This window comes from Caloenas nicobarica, chromosome 2 (assembly GCF_036013445.1).
Source record: "Caloenas nicobarica isolate bCalNic1 chromosome 2, bCalNic1.hap1, whole genome shotgun sequence".
NCBI lineage: Eukaryota > Metazoa > Chordata > Aves > Columbiformes > Columbidae > Caloenas > Caloenas nicobarica.
In genome coordinates this window covers 123,750,970-123,771,780 of record NC_088246.1, presented here as the reverse complement: position 1 = coordinate 123,771,780, position 20,811 = coordinate 123,750,970, and the positions used below count along the sequence as shown (strand labels likewise).

Below are 20,811 nucleotides of genomic sequence, written 5' to 3'. Positions count from 1 at the left end.
CATTTGAACATAAATTTATCTACTCTTGTAAAGCTTCGTTCCATGCAGGTAGGGACTATGGTTTGTATTGCGTATATGCTCTCTGGGATTTTGCACTGTGATCATGTTTTCTGTGGTCACATCTGTACTGTTTTTAAAACACATTTGACTGATTCTAGAGCTTCTGTTAATGTGGAACAATATTATGCAAATATTGAATATCCTGCTCAATTGGCATTTTCTTTTTTAAAATAAATTTTTCATTTTTGTGTGCTACGATGAAAAAGTACGTCACCGAAGAAGTAACTTTGGTAGTTTCATTTCTAATTAGTGTTACTTCAAAGATTTTACTTCTGGGTAGGAAAATTCAGTTAAACATTTTGTGTCAGTCATTCTGAAATATTCTGTGCAAGCTTAAAGCTCTTAAGTGTTGAAGGCATTTTGTTTACTGTTCATTGTGGCAACTAAATCTTCTGATTAAGTATAAACCAACTTTCAAACCAAGTTGCATGGTTTAGTCAAGTTGTTGCTTTTTGTTTCACAGAGCGGCTGTCTGTGTTAGCTCATAGCATATCTTATAAGTGAAAAATGACTTGTAACTAGAGAAAGGCATATATTGAATTGAATTTCATAGATTATTCTTTCAAAATCTAATAATGTTTGAGTAATAGCCTTGTAATAGGAGATCGTTGATCTGCTGTTTCTGTATGGCTTATATGTAAAGTTGTGAACTGGAACTCTAGAATTATTCTTCCGAAAAATGGACAAAACTTTTCTGAAAGGAAAATGAGTGAAAGGGAGGTTTTTGCAGTGTCTCAGTATGAAGCCACACATTAATTTTGTTTTTCACATTGTAAGGAGGGCTACAAACCATGCTCTGATTCAGTAGTCAGGTGATAATTTGTAGATTGTCTATTAATATTATTGCATTCAGCTGAAGACGGGCTCAATTTGAAAATAAAACAAATACTCAACCATTCAGTCTGTTCAGTTTTAGTGTGCACATCAGAATGTTGAATGTTTCTTTACTGTGAATAGTTAAGGTAAAAAATGTCATAGGTGCTGTTCATCTTGAGTTTGCTTTTGTTCTACCTGTTTGCATTGAGTAGAATCTTACACTAAATATTGAGGGTTACAGAGATTTCTGCAATATCTCCTCTGAGATCCAAGGCCATGTGCATACATCAAAGAAATACATGGTGAAAAATCACCATGGTTCCACTGAATATAAGATGATTTATTAAACCACACTTCGATGTGGCAGAGGCCGAAACTGTTCAGTCATAATAGCTCTGAGTCTGTGTACATTTGTTCTTTTTGTTGTTTCTGCTTCAGCACTGTTTATGGTCTGCATTGGTACCATAGACAATTACTTTATAATCTTTAACACATTTCTTTTTCTTGAAATACTTGGTAATGCATAAATCTGCTGAGTCAAGGAAGAAAACAAGTGACCGAAGAGAACTGTGTGGTAGCACTCCAGCTTGGTCAGTCCTCCTAGCCCAGCTCTCTAGGAAGATGTCTCTTTGTTTTTTAGTTTACTACTTTCATAGCTGTGCTATTTCTCTTTACTTCTGTAAAGAGCAGTGCATGTAATGTAGAAAGAAAAATATAATATTTTATATATATAGATAAGAATATATATACACTATTGTGTACATAATATATACAAATATGCAGTGGTATCACAGAACACTAGGGATTGGAAGGGACCTCGAAAGGTGGGGTGTTCCTGCTCCGGCAAGGAGATTGGACTAGATGATCTTTCGAGGCCCCTTCTAATCCCTAACATTCTGTGATTCTGTGTGATGAGGTTACACAGGAAGGCGTCCAGGCGGGGTTTGAATGTCTCCAGAGAAGGAGACTCCACAACCTCCCTGGGCAGCCTGTTCCAGTGTTCCGTCACCCTCACAGAGAAGCACTTTCTTCTCAAATTTAAGTGGAACCTCCTGTGTTCCAGCTTGAACCCATTGCCCCCTGTCCTATCATTGGTTGTCACTGAGAAGAGCCTGGCTCCATCCTCGTGAGACTCATCCTTTATATATTTATAAACATCGATGAGGTCACCCCTCAGTCTCCTCTTCTCCAAGCTAAAGAGACCCAGCTCTCTCAGCCTTTCCTCATAAGGGAGATGCTCCACTCCCTTAATCATCTTCGTGGCTCTGCGCTGGACTCTCTCCAGCAGTTCCCTGTCCTTCTTGAACTGAGGGGCCCAGAACTGGACACAATATTCCAAATGCGGTCTCACCAGGGCAGAGTAGAGGGGAAGGAGAACCTCTCTCGACCTACTAACCACCCCCCTTCTAATACACCCCAGGATGCCATTGGCCTTCTTGGCCACAAGGGCACAGTGCTGGCTCATGGTCATCCTGCTGTCCACCAGGACCCCCAGGTCCCTTTCCCCTACACTGCTCTCTAATAGGTCATTCCCCAGCCTATACTGGAACCTGGGGTTGTTCCTGCCCAGATGCAAGACTCTACACTTTCCCTTGTTATATTTCATTAAATTTTTCCCCGTCCAACTCTCCAGCCTGTCCAGATCTCGCTGGATGGCAGCACAGCCCTCTGGCGTGTCAGCCACTCCTCTCCCAGTTTGGTGTCATCAGCAAACTTGCTGACAGTGCACTCTATTCCCTCATCCAAGTCATTGATGAATATATTGAAGAATACTGGTCCCAGTACTGACCCTTGAGGCACTCCACTAGATACAGGCCTCCAACCAGACTCTGCCCCATTGACCACAACTCTCTGGCTTCTTTCCTGCAGCCAGTTTGCAGTCCACCTCACTACCCGATCGTCCAGTCCACACTTCCTCAGTTTAGCAGCGAGGATGCTGTGGGAGACTGTGTCAAATATATAATTTCTGATCCAGCAGTATGATGTGTTAATATTATGTTTCAGGAGCCAAATATTAACATAGGCTCAGAAATCAAACTTGGAGCTGGTTTCTTTGTTTATTTTCCTTACTGGCTTTTGTGGCTCTGTTGCAAGCCACCCATGGTGGCCTATCACCAGCCCTGCGTGCCTTTCTGGCCATCACTAGTGCTAATGTGACACTGCAGTAACCAGGTTCAAGGGAGCTTATTAGCAGAAAACAATTAACTTGAAGGTTAAATGAACAAAAACCACTGTCTTGCCAGAATGCCTGGGTGAGTGCCGTGAGAAAGGCAGGTGTACGTGGCTGTACGTGAGTTCAAGGGTGACCATGCCAGCTTTGTCCCCCACTGGAATAGGTGGGGACTTGAGTGATGGTTGCAGCCTTGTCCTGATGTTGCCGCTTCATGTCTGCTCCTTAGAAGGTTCCAGGAATTGTCCAATCTGTGGAGTTGGAAGCAGTGTTACACTTACAAGAACAGTGCTTTCACTGGACCGTTTAGCCTGCTTAGAAGACATCGGTTGTGAAATTTGAATGCCTATTTGTGAAGCCATGATAAATGACTGACTCTCTCAACAAATCCAGGTTATTAGATCCATAGTAGAAATGCAACATAAAGGTGGCAAAATTGTTCTTTCAAACTATTCCATCTGCTGCCTGTCCTGTGAATTTGTCCATTTAACTATTTTTCATATCTTCATGGTTTGTCTCCAACAGTGTATGTTGGCAATGTCTTTTGAGTGGCTTGAGTCATGTGGCTGACCTTTTATTGTAACTTTATTACACTTCTGTAGTCTTTCATAAGGGGAAGAACTTCTTAATTAGCTTTCCAATTTCACTTTCAAAAGCAGGGAACTCTAGGTTTATATTTAGATAGAGAAAAATAGAATAATTATTTTTATATTCTCTGTCAAAGGAAAGTGCTCTGCCTCTTAGCAACCCCAGTCTGCTAAAACAAGGTAGAAATTACAGACTGTCAATTGTTGGATAACCTGGTTCTTTAGTAATTGGAAGCAAGATTTAAAATAAATATTGTTAGAAAAGAGAGAATACGAAAAGTTCCCCATTCCTTTCTTCTATGCTTCATCTACTTTTCTTCCCTTGCCTGCTAAAAAGAATAATTTTCACTTTTCTTTAAAGGACAGGTAGATCTAACTGCACTGGAATTTGGAGTAGAACACCAAAAGTATTGCTACTTAAACTGCAAAGCTTGTTCCTTTTAGTGCGTGGCGTGTAGAAATCTGTTGTCTGTGCCTTAAAGCTTTCCCATCTGTCATAGATTGTTGTTGACAATGATCCTTTCCTCAATCTGAAAATTAGTATAACATTTTCAGGTAGGGTCTAGAGCCAGTTTGTAATTATCTCCTCACCCCATACTCTCTGAATTTGGTGGCTGACATGTTGGATCAGTTCCTTGTGTCTTTTCCGAAATGACTTTTAGGCATTTGTTGCAATTACCACAACACGTAAGTATATCTCAGCTTGAGGATGTCAGAGTATCTCGTGCCAACAAAACCAATTAGAGTAACTTGAAGGCAGCAACAAATGGGAATAAGCATTTGAGATGCAACAAATTTGTGTATTGACCTCTATGTTTCCTTTTCTTGGAAAAAGCACTTTGGATACCTCGGAAGACATGTGTTTAAAGATTAGGCCTGTAAAAGAGGAAATTGCCAGACTGGAAGGAATCTCAGTTATTCTAATATTAATGAAAATATTAATTTGTAAATGGAAATGACTTACGCCTCACCGTCAGACCTCTGAATGACCAAGGAAGTGAGAGAACGGGGCGTTTCAAGTTTTGTTGATCTGAAAAATGGAGGATTCAGAGAGTAACTACAAAGTCATGTGCTATGCTTGTATGTTTTGATGTTTTTCTGCGGTAAAGAGATAATGTTTTGCACTCTTGAAGTTTATACTGGGTCAATTATTTCATGTTTGAATACAATTAACTGCAAGTGCAAGCTTGTCTGCACCAGCCTGATCTGCTTTGTAATAAGGATGGTTTTATGTAGAAGAAAGTCAAAAGGGGCTAAAACTGACCGCTGTAAAGGCCTTTCTGTACCAGTGTGAGGAAAACAGTCGAAGTAGAACTTTTTGTTCCAAAGAGCTAAACTTGCAAATTTGAGCTTCCAAGGTAATTGGGCCTTTGCTCAATGAACTTTACATTGTGGTTATTAACGCTGGAGGACAAATTTCCTTTTTGTTCCTTGTTGCGTGGTTTCTAGTGCTGATTCCAAGTTCGTGCTACTTGGAACTGTTGCAAGGTACCTTAAAAATTTCCATGGAGTTCGCCTCTACAATCCCAGCATGCGGAGTGTACCAAAATGACGTGCTTAATTGTCAGTCTATTTATGTGAGGGAGCGCAGACTTTTCCAGATACTTATTGATTTGAGGGAGCACCATTAAGCATGTGATAACTTTCCTTTCCTTTCTGGAAAGTGGATAAGGAATAAAGCATTATATGTAAACATGCTCAGTATTACTGGACTAGTGGTACATGGAATTTCATTTCCCTTCACCCCCTTAAATGATTTAAAAGAAAAATGAGCCTTACGTAACAACTGGTGAGCTGGTGTATTTGTATTGAGAAAACGTTTACTACTTCTTGGCTGGCTTTTGAAGTATTCTATACAATAATACAATGACTACTCAAGATAAAAGACAGTTTTCTACTGGAAAGAATTAGAGGCTGAATTTGTTGGCTAGGACAGTATTTTGCTCTTTTTCCACAACTTTGTCCCTGAATTTTCTAGATCTTGTAGAATGCATGTTGAGCGATGCCCTGTAGATCTGCTTGGCCTGGTGAGAAGGAAAAAATGGTATTACGTGTAAGATCGTGTATTGAGAGAGAATGACCCCAAAGCTCAGCGATGTCAAATGTTAGTAGGATTGTATTGTCTTGGTCTCGAATATGAGCTAATCAGACACATGTGAATCTCTGCATGTAGGGGCCACACTTGTGTATGTTGCATACGTCCACTTCTGAGTTTAACCATCTTAGAAACTTGATGTGGTTGCCAAAGACCAGCAACAATGCCTTTGTTATGGTAAAGGTGGTTGTCTTCTGCCATTATGAAGGAGACTAACAAACTAAGTTTAAAATAGGGAGAAGTGGTCAGATTCATGGGGTTATAGTTTGTAATTTTAAAAATCAAGTTTAATACCTCATTACTTTCTGTTGTAGTGTGCATCTCTAATCTGTCAGATGCTGTTTTGAGTATTTCGTGAAGTGATTTGTTATCTTGGTGACAAGATTTATCCTCCTTTCATCATGCATGCTCTTATAGTGCAATACATTGAATGCTTGCATTCTTAAAGGTAGTTTTAATTTGGTGGGGTAAACAGTAATTCTAAAATTCCAGGTTTTCTCTTAAGATTTAACTAAATAACAGTGCAGCATAAATAAAAAAAATGTTTGACACTTGATTTGTAATAGCATAGTGATGGACACCTGTGTCCAATTCAAGTGTGAAGATTGAGGCTTGCAGTGTTACTTAACCTTCTGCTGTCATGAGATACCAGTATGTAAAAAATGTACTTGGATCTTCTTGTCCTTTTAGTATGTATTTTAACAGAGGAAGAAAGGAACCTACTGAAACTACTCTCAGTATCTTGAGTTTTAGTGGAAGATGAGAGGGAGAAGTGACCAGAGGCCTGGCAGAATAGCCTCTCAGCCTGCTCTCCTAAGGCTGCACGTGGAAGCTTTGTGTTGAGAAGCTGCCTTAACCTCTCCTCTCAGTCTCTTACCAATCCCTCCCATCATCCGGCACAGACCACACAAGAACTAGTCCTAGGTTAACCAGTGACACTCAGTTGGAAATGATAACCAAATAGAAAATGAACTGGCACTTGTACCAGCAGGTGCGACAAGTTTTTTTTGCATTTCAGCAGCCCCTGGTGGTGGCTTAAAGAAGTGATGGGGTAGGGACAGTGTGGGGTTTTCACCTGGGTTTGCAGTGTGGCAACGTAGAGCAGGAACTGCAGCTACTCGTTCTGTATGAGGAAATGGGATAAGAGCTTTGCCTTGTCCCCGAACTTAAACCTCACACCTGCAAATGAACAACTGAAATAAAAGGGTTTCTAGGGAAGATACTGTGCTATCTATTGTATGTCCTTAAAAGTTGAATATTTCTGTTAAGGCACTGAGTACCCACAATATATGCTACTGTTCTGCTTTCTCAGAGATTTTTGCTGAATATGCTGCACTATGGCTGGATTTAGTAATCCTTGAGCAAGTATCTGAACCCGTGTAAGCTGTGCAATAGTTATTCTGTTGCAGCTTGTTAGCTTGATGGATTTTTTTTTTCTGACTTCTAAGTAATTGCATAAGAATTTCACATTCAAAATGATTCATGTGTACTGTAAGAATAAATAACTTTGCAGGCTTGTGATGCTGTGAGCAGAACCATGTATGCAGAGTCAGTTGCTTTCAAGGCTGGATGTCAGAAGAAATACTAGAATAAGTACATGTATATAGGCATGAAACAAAGAAGAAAAGACACTGAGGGAGCAGAAAGAGGTTTGAGTTTGAAAGCCCTTTCGTAGTTGCTGGCCGTGTTTTTGAGTGGCTGCCAAATGTATTTGTTTTGGTAGTACAATTTTGAGTCCTGAAAAGCCACAAGAGAGCGGCTCATTTCCTTATTTGCCGTCAGGAGTCTCTCCTTTGAGGGTGGTAACCTACCTGTTGTAATCAAGAGTCATATCTGTTGAGTGCAGCCCAAGCATAAAAAGACTGTGATCCTGCAGCAACACTTGGTAAAGCTGTGAAGGAAGGTGCCAAATCATAACGTATGGCTCAGCATACAAACTGTGTGTTATTTTCTTTGCTAGTGGAGTTTGAAGTTAACATTATGGGAATTTTACTTTTCTAGGTACTTAACTTTAAAACTGAGAAAAGTGCTGCTTGGTGATAGTTGCGATGCTAAATTTCATTCTGTGATGGGAATTGTAATGCATAGGGAATAGATAGTCAACAGGACACAAGCTGAAAACTGGGTTTTGAAATGTGCAATAAGATCTAATTTTTTTTTTTTGATAAAGCAATAGTGCATACTTTTGAGGTTGTTTGTTTTTTAAGACTTCATTCTGAACATTGTTTTTCTGAACTACAGTTTAACCTGTATAGGTTGAAAAACCTGTGTAGTGAAAAAACCTGTGGTGCTAAGTGTATGATCAGCAATAGAAAAAGAACACCTACATTTCACAGGTCCTGAAATGTCTTCTTCAGCTGATGCAGTGGTACAGTTATTGAAGTTTATTTTCTGTAACAAGCAACAATGCAGATATTAAAGATCTCCTTCAGCTTCTTTGTGGTTCTGTGAAGTGTTGAGCTACTTTCATGGGAGATAGTGGCAGATGGGAACATTCAGAAGAATTGTGCAGTATTTTTCCATAGAATTTAGATGATGTTGCTCAAGGCTAATGCTAAGAATTTGTGTGGGCAGGACGGGTGTTCCAGTGTTGAGAGGACAGGTGTAGTGTAAGTGACTTGGTGCAATTCAAAATACAGGTGATAACACTTTCTTTAAAGTGTTGGTATACAGTGGGCCTGGCTGGGATATATTTTCTTTTTTCCAACTTGAACATGTAGTTCTTCAGTCAGTGTCTATTTTGTAGCCTATGGGTTAAGTTTCCAGTATGTCCATTGGTGCTGCTTGTGCTCATTCAGCTGGGTTATGGGAAGAGATACTTTTAAATACTTTGCCACAGTTCTAATACGTACATTCAGCAAGCAAAGTCTGTGGGCTTTGTGGATGTTCTGTAACAGTTGCCAGGACTTCTAAGTATTACCCGTGGCTTTTTTCCAGGCAGTTTTGTTGATGTTTGGTTTGTACCTTATTTTCAGAGGGATAAATGATGGATACCTAAAGCTTAGGTACTCACAGCAGCTCCAGTCAACTGTTGAATATTAGTAGACATTATTTGAAGGAATAATTCTAAACTTAAAGCTTTTGCTTTTCTCTACTTCACACTTTCCACTACTATCCTGCTCCCCACTCTCCAGAATGTTTCTCAATCTAATTTTTTTGTTGTATTTCAGGGAATACCTTGGAAAGCAGTTGCAGTCAGAACAACCTCAAACGGCCACCGCACGGAGCTAAACACTTCTGTCAGTCCATGCTTATAACTACAGAATGTTTGTCTTTAAATGAATATCAAGGAAACACTGAAATCACATGTTCTTTGCCTGCTGCTAGTGCATAAACTTTCCAGCTTTCCTTCAATGTTGTTGGCTTAGTAAAAATTTATTTGTTCAACTAGTTTTGATGATTATGCCTGTTAGCTTCATGTTATATTCTGGATGTATATGAGGAAATGTGGCTAATATGTTGTGTTTGTTTTATGTATTTATTCTCATAATAAAGAATGTTATTAAAGGATATTCATTCCATGTTATAATTAGCCCAGAAAAATTGTTGTCTTCTTTTAGTGGGTTATCAGTGTTGCCACTTTCCAAGAAACTCAATCCATGTATGTCTCCAGACAAATTAATAAGGCTTTGACTTGGTGCTCTGTAAAAATGCAATAGCCTGATAAATGTTGATTATCACTACTAAAATATATACAAAGTCTCATAATAGTGTTAAAATTGTACATAAAACCAAATGTGTGGGGGTTTTGCGGGGGCAGTACTTTTCTCTTGTTACAGACTACATTAAAAAATCTGGACATGAGAAGAGGAAAAGAAAACAAACACTCCTCTAATGAAAATTGTTGCACTTCAGATAGTTAGTCAAGCTGTATAACATTAGTGTTAAGGCTGTAGATCAGAGATCAAGTGGTGGTGTTTTTTTTTTTAATAACAAATGTGCAGTAACTGATGAACTTGGAGTTTCATGGAGTGTTTTTGTTACTGAAAATGTTTGTAAATGTTAGGGGTCTGGTGTAATTCTAAAATGTGTTGCATTTGCTTTATATTAGCCAAATAATTTGGCTATCAGTCTTTTTTTTGGTTTTTGTATCTCCTGATAATAAAAAAGATGTAAGCATCAATAAATCAAAGATGGAATTGGATTGGCATTTGAAAACAATCTGGTTGCATATATAGGAGCCTGACTTCAGGCACTTGCAACACTAAACAGTTACTATTCCTGTGTTTTGTTTTTAGAATGGGGAAAAAAAAAGATGAGAGAACATGACTTAATCTCATCAGTAGGCCTGTGTGATGCAAGTCTCAGAGGAAGCTTAGAGTACTTTGTCATCATCAAGTGAAAAAAAAAAAAAAAAAGGGGGAGGGCGGGAAACTGGGATTTTTCACCATGTATGACTAAAATTTGACCACTGTTGCAATGAAGAGAGATTTTTAGGGGATGAGAGTTTGTGACTGGGGCTTCACCTGCTGGAAAGCAGCATTGCAGAGAAGGACCTGGAAGTTCTGGCTGACAACAGGTTGACCATGAGTTGACCTTGTGGCCAAGAAGGCCAACGGTATCCTGGGTGCATTAGGGAAAGTGTGACCAGCAGGTTGAGGGAAGTTCTCCTCCCCCTTTACTCTGCCCTGGTGAGGCCACATCTGGAGTATTGCATCCAGTTCTGGGCTCCCCAGTTTAAGAAGGACAAAGAATTACTGGAGGGAGTCCAGTGGCGGGCTATAAAGATGATCAGGGGTCTGGAGCATCTTTCTTATGATGAGAGACTGAGAGGGCTGGGTCTGTTCAGCCTGGAGAAGAGAAGGCTGAGAGGGGATCTCATCAATGTTTATAAATATGTCAAGGTTGGGTGTCAAGAGGATGGGACCAGACTCCTTTCAGTGGTGTCCAACGATAGGATGAAGGGCAAGTGGCACAGACTGAAGTGTAGGAGGTTCCATCAGAATATGAGGACAAACTTCTTTACTTTGAGGGTGCCAGAATTTCATTTCCTATAATGAAAGTAACTGAGTCTTTGAAATCTTTATAAGCTGACTTTTAAATTTTGCATTTGAGGTTTCATTTGCTTTTCATGATGCATCTTCTGAAAGGATTTTCTTTAAACTTTGATCTCAGTCTGAAACCCATGTGGAATTACATTTGAGTTTGCAAGATGCAGCAACTGTGTAAAGAATTTAAACCTGTCACAATTCAATGCAGGAGGGATGGAGGGGAAGCAGGATGAATAACAGTACTGGCATCTGGAACTAAGGCAGAAAAATGCTCTAATTGTATGCTTAGTGCATGCTTATTATTCCCATAAGCTATTTGAGATCCGAAGGCCTGCAGCTGGATGAAGAAGAGGCCAGATCTTGGTCTTGGCCAGTGTGAACTACTTTGCTAGAAACAAGCCCAGGCTGAGGAGGAGATGGGCTGCCTGGGCCCTGGATGTACCACACTGCATCAAACCTCCCTTCAATAGCTCATCAGAATCGCAAAAATGGCTTTGTGCACCCGTGTGAACAAATGAAAGTTGTCAACAATTTCAAATACTGGGTCAATATTTTTTTTTGGTGAATGTGACATGTTGGTTTTAGACCAGTAGTGACAGGGGGCCAGAAGAAATGTTGATTCGTCTCTATCCAAAAGCTTTCGCTTTTTCCTTTGGCAGCTTCTGCACATCACTTGCGAGTTGTCTTTTTAGGACCACATGCTGTGTCGGAGTTGAGAACGGAGCTTGTGCTCTCATGATGCCCAGGTATATTATGTATGAAGTAATTTCGTCATAAAATGGCAAGTAGAAAAATAACCTTTAGAAATGCGTTCTTTTTTGTGTTGTTCCCCCTGCGCTCTCCCCCCGCCCCAAGATTATTTTTTTATTTTGGCCAGGAGATCACAGGATATTTTAATCTCAAAGCATTACAAAGAATCTCTTTGTATCTGGCTTCCTCAGGTAGCACACTTGAACTGAGGTGGTCCTTTCCTATCCAAATTTATGGGTGTGAGAGCACTGGTGAAATGCTGAAACACATCTGGGAGGTCTTCAATTGGTGAAGTCCTTTTATCGGGGAAATACTTAGTCCAAAGTGAACAAGTTGTACCTTCTGTTGTATTTCTTGATGTTACTCCTCTTAGTATTCCAGTTCTTAGTGCTGTCTAGTTCTTTATACTCTAGTTCCTTTTAGAATTAGGAGTACTTCTCAATTTAACTGAATGCATCATGGTATGATGTCAAGCAGATGATAGATCAAACCTAGAATAAGGGAAATGTTTTAGAAAAAAAAGTTGTATTTTTTTTGTAAGAAAGGGTTATTTATGGCCCTTCTGTCTTGTTGCATTTTACCTGTTTTCTTTATATATTCCAGTTTGAATTCTGTCAAATACTGTTTCTAAAGGAAGGGTCAAGATTTTTATTTTACTGCTCTTAATCCAGCAAGTCTGTTTAAAGTCCAGATCACTACTTTTTTTTTCCGCTTACAGACATTAAATTTCCTACATTTTATTATCCTTGATTTAATATGCATTGTGCTGACTTTCTTTTTTTCCCAAAAATTCTGGAATGGGATGGAATCTTCCTCTAAAAAGATAGTATTAAGCTCCCTAGATTTTTGTTTCCATGGAAGTTTCCATTTCTGCCCCTTAGTTTTGTTAGTCCATCTGAATAACCTTGAGCCTGGGGCAAAGCCGAGCCTATTCTTCATGGCCTTGACTGCCCTGCAGGGACTAGACACTGTAACTTCTTCATAGCAGCCTATATATCCTGTCATGCTTCTGTACCCTTTCTGGAGATGAAAGGAATTCTGTTGAAGATTGCTGGAATCTTCCTTTTTTTGTCTCTGTTTCCTAATCCAGTGTAGTAATTGATGATTTTGATGAGAATCCTGTGATGCAGCTTGGCATGGAGGATAAGGAGTGGATTATTCCATCAAACTGCGATCTTTTTTCATTCTCTGTTCTCAATCCTGTGTCTCTGCTCTCAACAGAGTCTGAATTTCCCATTAGCTGCTTCGTTGTGTGGAAAGAAAGTCCTTGGTCATGTACAGTTGCATCGCTTACACTGAGGTGAATCTCTGGTCTTCTCTGACTTTTACATAATCTTTAGTGTGTCTTTCCCCTCCCACCCCATCCCTTCTTTTCTTTCTGCCTCTATTTTTCCTTGTTCTGAAGTATTCCAGGGCTGCTCTTTTCTCCTTCACCTGATGCCTCTTTGGTCGCATAATTAAAGACCTTTTTCAGGTGTTTTTATTTAATATGTAGACGCTCAGTTAACTGTTCTCCGTTTCCTCAAAAATACATATGAACTCGATTTCCAGATCCAACTTTAGTCTCCAGCTACTCAGTGCTTTATGCAGGGAAAAAAAGTCTTTTGAGTACCTATTTGAAACTATTAAACAGAGCTTCTCTTTTGTCAGCTCTATTGGGTCTTTTTCAGTGGTGCCATAGTTGCCATCACTACCCATGTTCTCTCCTTTTTTTTAAAAAAAAAAAAAAAAAAAATTAACAATATGGACCATTCAACCCTTGTTTGTAAAGTCATTGGAAAACTTTTATGTTGTGTGGGCAAATTTTTCTACAGCAATGGGGATGCAAACACATCTCACTGGCTGTGAGACTATGGCTTTGTGTTAGCATAGTTTAAATTTTTTTGTAGGCAGATATGGCAAATCACAATTTGGGTTAAAAAAGCTAATTCATACTATAGAGTAATCCTAGGTAAGCAGACACAATGAATGTAATACTTGAAATAAACAGATTTCTAATATATTCCTCTTTATCTCCTGGCCTAAGAAGGTCTGAAAAACAGATGTTGGAAAATGTTGATTCTGAAAAGCATACTCTTGAAGACCTTTTTCATGCAATGCTTGTAATAGAAGTATTTTGTGTCCACTCTGGTCTTATCTCACAAGATCCAGGCTCTGCAGTATCAGCGGCATGATACTTGAAATTTAACCTGTGTGCCTTGGACTCCATAGCCTGACAGAATTAGTTAATGTATTGTCAATTTAAAATAAAATTAAATCAAGTAATTTAACCCTCCCCGCCCCGAGAAACAAACAAAAAACCCCAACCAAACAAAAAAACTCCACTCTGAAACTAAAATCTTAGAATTTGTCAAAATAGACTGCTCTGCAGCATCTACTCCTTCCTCATCTCAGTGTCTCAAACCATCTTTCATGTGAAATGCCTGCGGTGCAACATCTCTAGCCGTTTGCTTCTCCCTTGTGCCCAATCTGGATTCCGCAGAAGTAATTGAATTGGGGATGTTTGTCAGGTAAATGGATTCCAAAAAGATCAGCAAATGGAGGATGATTTCTCAAGCCACGTCACAGCTGTCAATAGCTTGTATGGCCTTGCAAGAGCTATAAAAAAAAATAGAAGATCTATATAGGGAGAGAGAGGGAGAGGGAGATGGCTTTTTTGCCTCTCTATAAACAGACAGCTACCATCAGCACCGATGAGGTTTTCGGTGACATGGTTTAGAGGTGGACTTGACTGTGGTGGATTAGCAGTTGGACTTCATCTTAAAGGTCCTTTTCAACCCATGCGATTCTATGATTCTATCTTGTGTACCTTAGGAAAAAAAAACACCAACAACAAAACCATAACAAACAAACCGAACCAAACAAATGAAACCAAAACAAAAACAAGAAACCAAACCCCTTAAGAATATACGAGTAGTGCACATGTAGCACTTTTGCTCTTCTGGATGCAGGTAACCATACTTCCATGCTTTGTCTTGATAGGAATGCTGAATTTTACAGCGGTGAAGAACTGCTTGCTGTTCCTGCCTAACCTTTTGGCTTTCTGGGAGGCTGGCAAACCAGCAGAAGTGGCTGTATGGCTTGTGCTGAATATACTTCATTGCTACCAACTTGTTTCCTTCTGTAAGCAGGCTTACAGCTTCATTTTTCTCTCTTCCACCATGACCGCAAGAAAACCTGCTCCCCCTGAGCAAAAACACCAGGCAAGCCAGGAGAGGTAATATTTCCTCCTGGTATAGTTATGGCTAAAGAGCTCCACACAGCTTTTCCAGGGGTGAGAGTTGTTTGTACTTCTTTTAAAGCTGCTTTTAAAATACCTGTATTATATTTTTCTGGTTATGTGAAGCTGTTTGAAATTGCAGACAAAACTTGTCATTTTATGAAACGGGAAGCAAGTTGTTTCCTACCTGAGGTGCCTGGGGAGTGAGTGAAATAGAGCCAGACCTGATCAAACAATGCTTCTGAGACTTACTGATAATGGTCTCGTGGCTTTCTACCTTTAGACTGATGTGTGTGTCATGCTTGAGAGGACATCATTCACCTACACAGGGCCAGGAGGAGCTGGTTGGGTTACGCAAGTAAAAATACCTGGCAGCGAAGAATCTGTGTAGCTAAAGGGTGCTGATGTGTTTCCATAGCCTGGCCTGGGAGCTGCAGCAGGGAGACATGAGGCTGAAAGGGCCTCAGGAATAACCCAGGTCCATGTGATGCTGAGTTCTGGGCACCGTGAGATCTTGCTGGTGGGAAATGTACAGCTGCCTCTAGATTCCACCTGGATTCTTGTTTTGGTAAGTCCACCTTCCCTAAGCCCCAATGTCCTGGTTGAATTCCTGGTATTCTTCTTTGACAAGTTAAACTGATGCCTTATGCACCTGAAACAGCATGCAGTAATAAATTATATTTTATTTTCAGAAGGGCTCCTCACTGATGACCAAAGGCTGAACACTTAATGTTTTCATTGACTTTTCTGAGCTTTTAGAAACTCTACTTCCAGAGCAGGTAGCAGCTCATCTGTCCATTTAAAGTACCTTTTGGCTACAGTATTTTGAATACAACAATTGCCATGAAAGGCCTTTGCAATTGAGTCTGCATAAAGCTTCTCTAAATTTTGGGGAATTTGCTTATAGTAAACATTGCTTTGGCAAAAATGCGTGCCCTTCTCTTAGCGTTTTTGAAATGGCAGAATGAAAACGAGTGTCTGGTGAATACTGAAAGGGGTGACCCAAGTAGAAGACAGATGGTGCTTTTCTCAGTGTAACTTTGCAGTAAAGGAGTTAAAAATGAAGATTGCAGTATTATCAGGAGCTCCTGTCTGGCATAAATAACTGAGTGACATTGCTTAATTAAACCAGTGCTTGGAAATGCTATTTAATCACCACTGTTGCAGTGCAGGATTTGTAGTAAGCCAAAGAAGCTAAACAAAAGCAATCTGTGTTCTGATGCAATTTGTTATGAAAATAGTTGGTTATATGGCATGTGGACAGAGCAGGCTCCACAGTTAACTTGCTGTGTAGCCTCCCTTCTGAGGTACGGCATCAAGAATTAACTATGTCGTATTAAACAAGAAGGTTTTCATGAGAAGGGCCCAGCTTTTTGTAACAGATGCTATGAGCAGTGCGAGGCCTTGGTTGGTAACCCTGTCCTCACCAGACCACTACGGTAGCTTGAGCAGAGCATCAGTGAGGGACCTGCTCTGTGTAACTGCATAGGTGGATTGCCCCAGCATAAAAGTTATTCTTGATGTCATCCCTTTTAAAGGCTATGCGGTGATCTGGTTTCCCTGGGCAGATCTTCGCAGCGACCTCTCCTGAGCCAGAGGGTTCAGGCCAGCCCCAATGTCTGCTGTTGCAGCAGGGGATGGAGATGGTTTGTGCTGGGAAGGGGGAGGGAAGCTCCAAAGTAAAGCTACTCCTGAGTTTCTGCATACATTTTTTCCTAGGGCTTAACTGGTATCCCTGAAAGGCTGTGAATCCTTGAATTTGTGGAAGCAGAGCATTGCCTTGTGATTGTAGGAAGGGTTCAAGAAAGATCTGTGAAGGCCTGACTTCTTGGTTCTCCAGTCCCCCATTCTCAGAGGCTGCAGTATTAATTGCCTTTGTCTTAGCATCAGTTGTGTTTCTTGCTTCTAGTCTTCCTGTTAGGAGATTGGACCAGAAACCCACTCCTCTGATGGCTTTAAACCCTCTTTCTTCCAGATTCACTGAAGCCATTGTAAGGATATTATAACTTATTCTTGTGCTGGTATTTTCCTATAGCTGCTTGATCTTCGGTGGCAGTAACTTTGCCCCCTGAACACCTACTGAAGTCACTTAGAGAGAAATCACTCAGAAACACTTATGCCTGTCTCTAGTGGGACTTAATAGTGTTGCAAAGTCTGCTTTCTTCCTTGAGTCTGATTGTAAAAATTAAGAGCACCACGAAGCTTGATGCTCTAGAGGTGTTAGAAAGTCCTGACATGAACCTCACACCTGTGTTAGAGGGAAGCGGTTTATGAGCCATAGGCTGTCCGTGTGTTATCTGTAATGGAGCTGATACCTCCTCACACAAGCAAATCTTAAGTGTGAGAAGCACAGGCAGAGCTAATGAGCTGGTGTATAAATGGAGCCTTAATTACTGAACTGATATGCTGTGTTTCTATTGTCTTTGCCAGGTCGGACTTGTGGCTTTCTGGAGAAGGCTGCAGTACTATATCTAAATTTAAAAAAATGCCTTAATTAATCTGTTTACACTCACAGCTATTTTTTGTTTGCTTTTGTAGGGGAGCAAACCAGCTTTTGTAAATGTACTTCAATAATTATCTTGTAACTGAGTCTGCTGCTTTGACTTGTTTTTCCACACAGAATGAAGTATGCTGTGATACGACAATATACTTCTTGTGCGTTGTTACCTGAATTTGTTTTTTCTCTTACATCCAAATAACTGTGGTCAAATATGCCAATTTGTCAGGTATTATTTACTATCTCGTTACTCCATTCCCACGGTAATGTTCTCTGGAAGATAATAGGGAAAGTCACTTCTGTCTTTGCCTGTTTCAGTTGTCCATTCTGTTTGGTCTTCCCTGGCTGGTGTCTCCAATCATGGGCCAATATAACCTGATTCTTGGCTGCAGCAAATGAGCACCACCCGTGTTCCTGATGCAGATAACTGGTATAATCCTGTAAAAGCTTTTAAGGCTTTGGAAGATTACTGAATGTAAGGGTAGAAATTTTTGTGTGTATGTTGAGAGTTCTGTTAGCAGAAAGGATGAAGCTTTTCTGCTTTCTCTAGTTCTGGAGCTAAGAAGAGGTTAAACCCTGATTCTGTGTGCAAGACAAAAGTCTTACGTGTTCTCCTGAAATGCAGAGCTGGTTTTGTGTGCATGTAGCTACATAACAAGTTCTAATTAAGAGGATTTGTAGTCTTCTTCCTGAGGTAAATTGCCCTGATATATTTCCAAAGTTTAACAGGCTCGTTGTTAATGCAGCACTTTTTTTTTTTTTTTTTGGTATCTTTATGAAACTTGTTTAGGTGATGAGCTGTTAGTGATTTGTTTACTTTAACTAAATTGCTTAGGTATTATTGTATTGGTAACTACTCTGAGCATGATAGCAACTCCGCTGTACACTTATCTTAAAAGGATATAATTAATAGCTGTTGCTATTAATGCTAATGAGGCAAATATGAGGCTCTCCGAGAATGAACTGGAGGCCAGAGGTTTCACAATTTGTTGTTGTCATCATCTTTGCATGGTTCTAGTTTGTATCCAGCTTGAAGTGGATAGAGGAGATGATGCTGGAAAGAAATTGTCTCTTGGTGCATCACTCTGTACCTTGCATAGAAAGTTAAACTTTGGGGCAGAGAATGGAATAGAGTAGCCTAAGGACTTGTTATAGATACAGAAGACAGAACTTTTATCTGTCTTGGTGAATCAGCCATCAAAAATGGAGCTGCTCCACTGAAGCAGATGGAGAAATGTCCCAAGAACATGAGGCTGGAGGTCACAACACCCTTCTGGAGAGGGATACTTAGTTTCAAATTGATATTTCAATTTAGGCAGATGGGATATTTGAACACGAGTATTCACAATCAGAAGGCGTACTCAAACCATTATTTTTAGGCTTGCAGATTTTTCCATTCAGACTTAAGGTCCTAAACAGCTTAAATGCTTTTGAGAGTTAATGGGGACTCTCCATAAATAGAACAGAAATTAAATCCAGCCAGGCAAACTTGTTTTCATCTTATATGGCATTATAAGTTGGTCTACTTAACACCTGGGTAGGAGATAGCTCTCATGCACACAGACGAGCTGATATAATATTGTGTGGATTTTTATTGTAGGGGTTTATTGTTTCTCTCTAAAATTCACTGTAAATTTTTATCCACTTCGATAGAAGCAGTATTGAGTGGATAACTACAGAATTTATTGGACTTATTGAGATGAAGTTTGCTCATAAAATGCCTATGAGCAGGTTGTGATTCTATCAGGGATATTTGTTCTTTAATTTATTTAACTTAATTTTCTGTTTAGAACTGTGTTTTGTTCCTCTCTGTTATTGTTGACAGTAGTTACCTGATTAGCTGATGCCATCAGTTTGAGCTAGACGAGCTGCTGTGATTACATAAGTCACAATCTAGCACTTGCATGTCTTGACTGGAGGAAAACAGCTTTGTGATTATGAGAAAAAGTGGAGGCCATAGGATAGGGAGAAGGATTTGACTCTCAGGAAGCAACAGTAAATTAAGAGGATCAGGAAACTTTTCTTGACCTAAGCAGTATCTAAAATGTCAGTCCCAGACTACAATAGCCTATTTTGATTTCTGTTCTGAGTTCAGATGTGAAATAATATCTTCTTATGCAAATTATTTGTATTAGATTAGTTTCCCCTGCCCTGCTGGGGGCTGTTGCCCTTTTCACTAAGCATTGTGTGTGATAAAGCATATTGCTTGTTCACCTGAAATAGGGCCCATCATCCCATATGTGCTGTACTAGCTTCAGAGTTGCGGCGGTTTAAATGTTGAACACCTTTATTTATAATTATAACTTGAGTATGTGCAGTGAGTTGTTTTCTCGTTCTAGGAAGCAGCCATAAAAAAAATGGGATCACATTCAAGACAGTAATTTACTACTGAGTCTCCTTTAGGTGTATAAAATACAGCATAAGATGTCATCTGTCTGGCTCCTTGTGGGAAGAGACTTCAGTTCTGCAGCTGTTCTGCTGACCAGATTACAATAATCTGCAAAGAGAAATCCTTAATGTGCTTTGTTGCAAATCTGCAAGGTTATGAAACAACAGCTTCCCCCTTGTTCCGTGGTCTCTGACTGAATGCGATTCAAGTCCTGACAGATGGACTTGGATGCTCAGCTCCTGAGTTTTGCTGTGAATCTTCATGAGCTGAGACAAAGCCAACAGAGGGAATCAAAAAATGATTTGGGTTGCAAAGCACCTCTAAAGATCACCTAGTCCAACTCCTCCTGCCATGGTCAGGGACATCTTTCACTAGGTCAGGTTGCTCAAAGCACTATCCAACCTGACCTTGGACACTTTCAGGGATGGGGCATCCATAAGTTCTATGGGCAGCCTGTTCAAGGGTCTCAACCCTCTCATAATAAAAAATGTCTTCCTTATGTCCAACCTAAATCTACCCTCCTTCAGTTTAAAAACATTACCCCTTGTCCTGTCGCTACAGGCCTTGGTGAAAAGTCTCTCTCCATCTTCCATATAAGCCTCCTTTAAGTATGGAAAGGCTGAAATAAGGTCTCCCTGGAGCCTTTTTTTCAATTTTGATTCTGGAATTTCAACAATATTTTATGACCTGAGTTGCATAGATAAGGGGATAAAGGTTTTGCTAGTGTTCTGCAGGCTTTGCTCTGCCTGGTTTATCCCATCCTTCTGAGGTTACTTCTCCACCTGGCTTTGGAAAGCGAATAAGCTCCGACTGTCCAAGAAAATGGGTGACTGCGGCATCCTAAATCCTTACATTCTCTGAAAGAGCTGTTGGAGCAGAGCTCCTGTTCAGCTGCAGAAAGATTAACACCTGTGGAAAGAGCAGGTGTTTTTCACTGGCTGAGGAACAAGTATTTGAGACAAGGCAGGCAACTGTCATGTAAGAGTTAAGGTCAAAAGGATAATTGAATTCTCTGCACATATCCTTAGCAGTGGCTGCATTTGCATCTGTACAATAAGCTGTATAATCTTCTTGTTACTGGGGGACTACGTGTTTTTTTATTTTAAGGCTGAAGCCATGCTCTCTCTGGATGTCTCTTTGGTGATATAGAAAATCACTAATGACAAAGGTGAAATGAGTGACTTTCCATGGTGCCTGAGCATTATAATATTTATTTAGTTCCCAGTAGCCATCCCA

General features: G+C 40.0%; 1 protein-coding gene across 1 annotated transcript in view; it reads left to right on the top strand.

Moving 5' to 3' along the window:
- Positions 1–9,731, top strand: part of ATP6V1H (ATPase H+ transporting V1 subunit H) — a 50,771-nt gene extending 41,040 nt beyond the window's left edge. The window contains exon 14 of the mRNA XM_065628694.1: positions 8,899–9,731. Coding sequence (XP_065484766.1) covers positions 8,899–8,959 — 61 coding nt within the window. The 3' untranslated portion in view covers positions 8,960–9,731. The remainder of the gene's footprint in view (positions 1–8,898) is intronic.
- Positions 9,732–20,811: the final 11,080 nt, after the last annotated feature.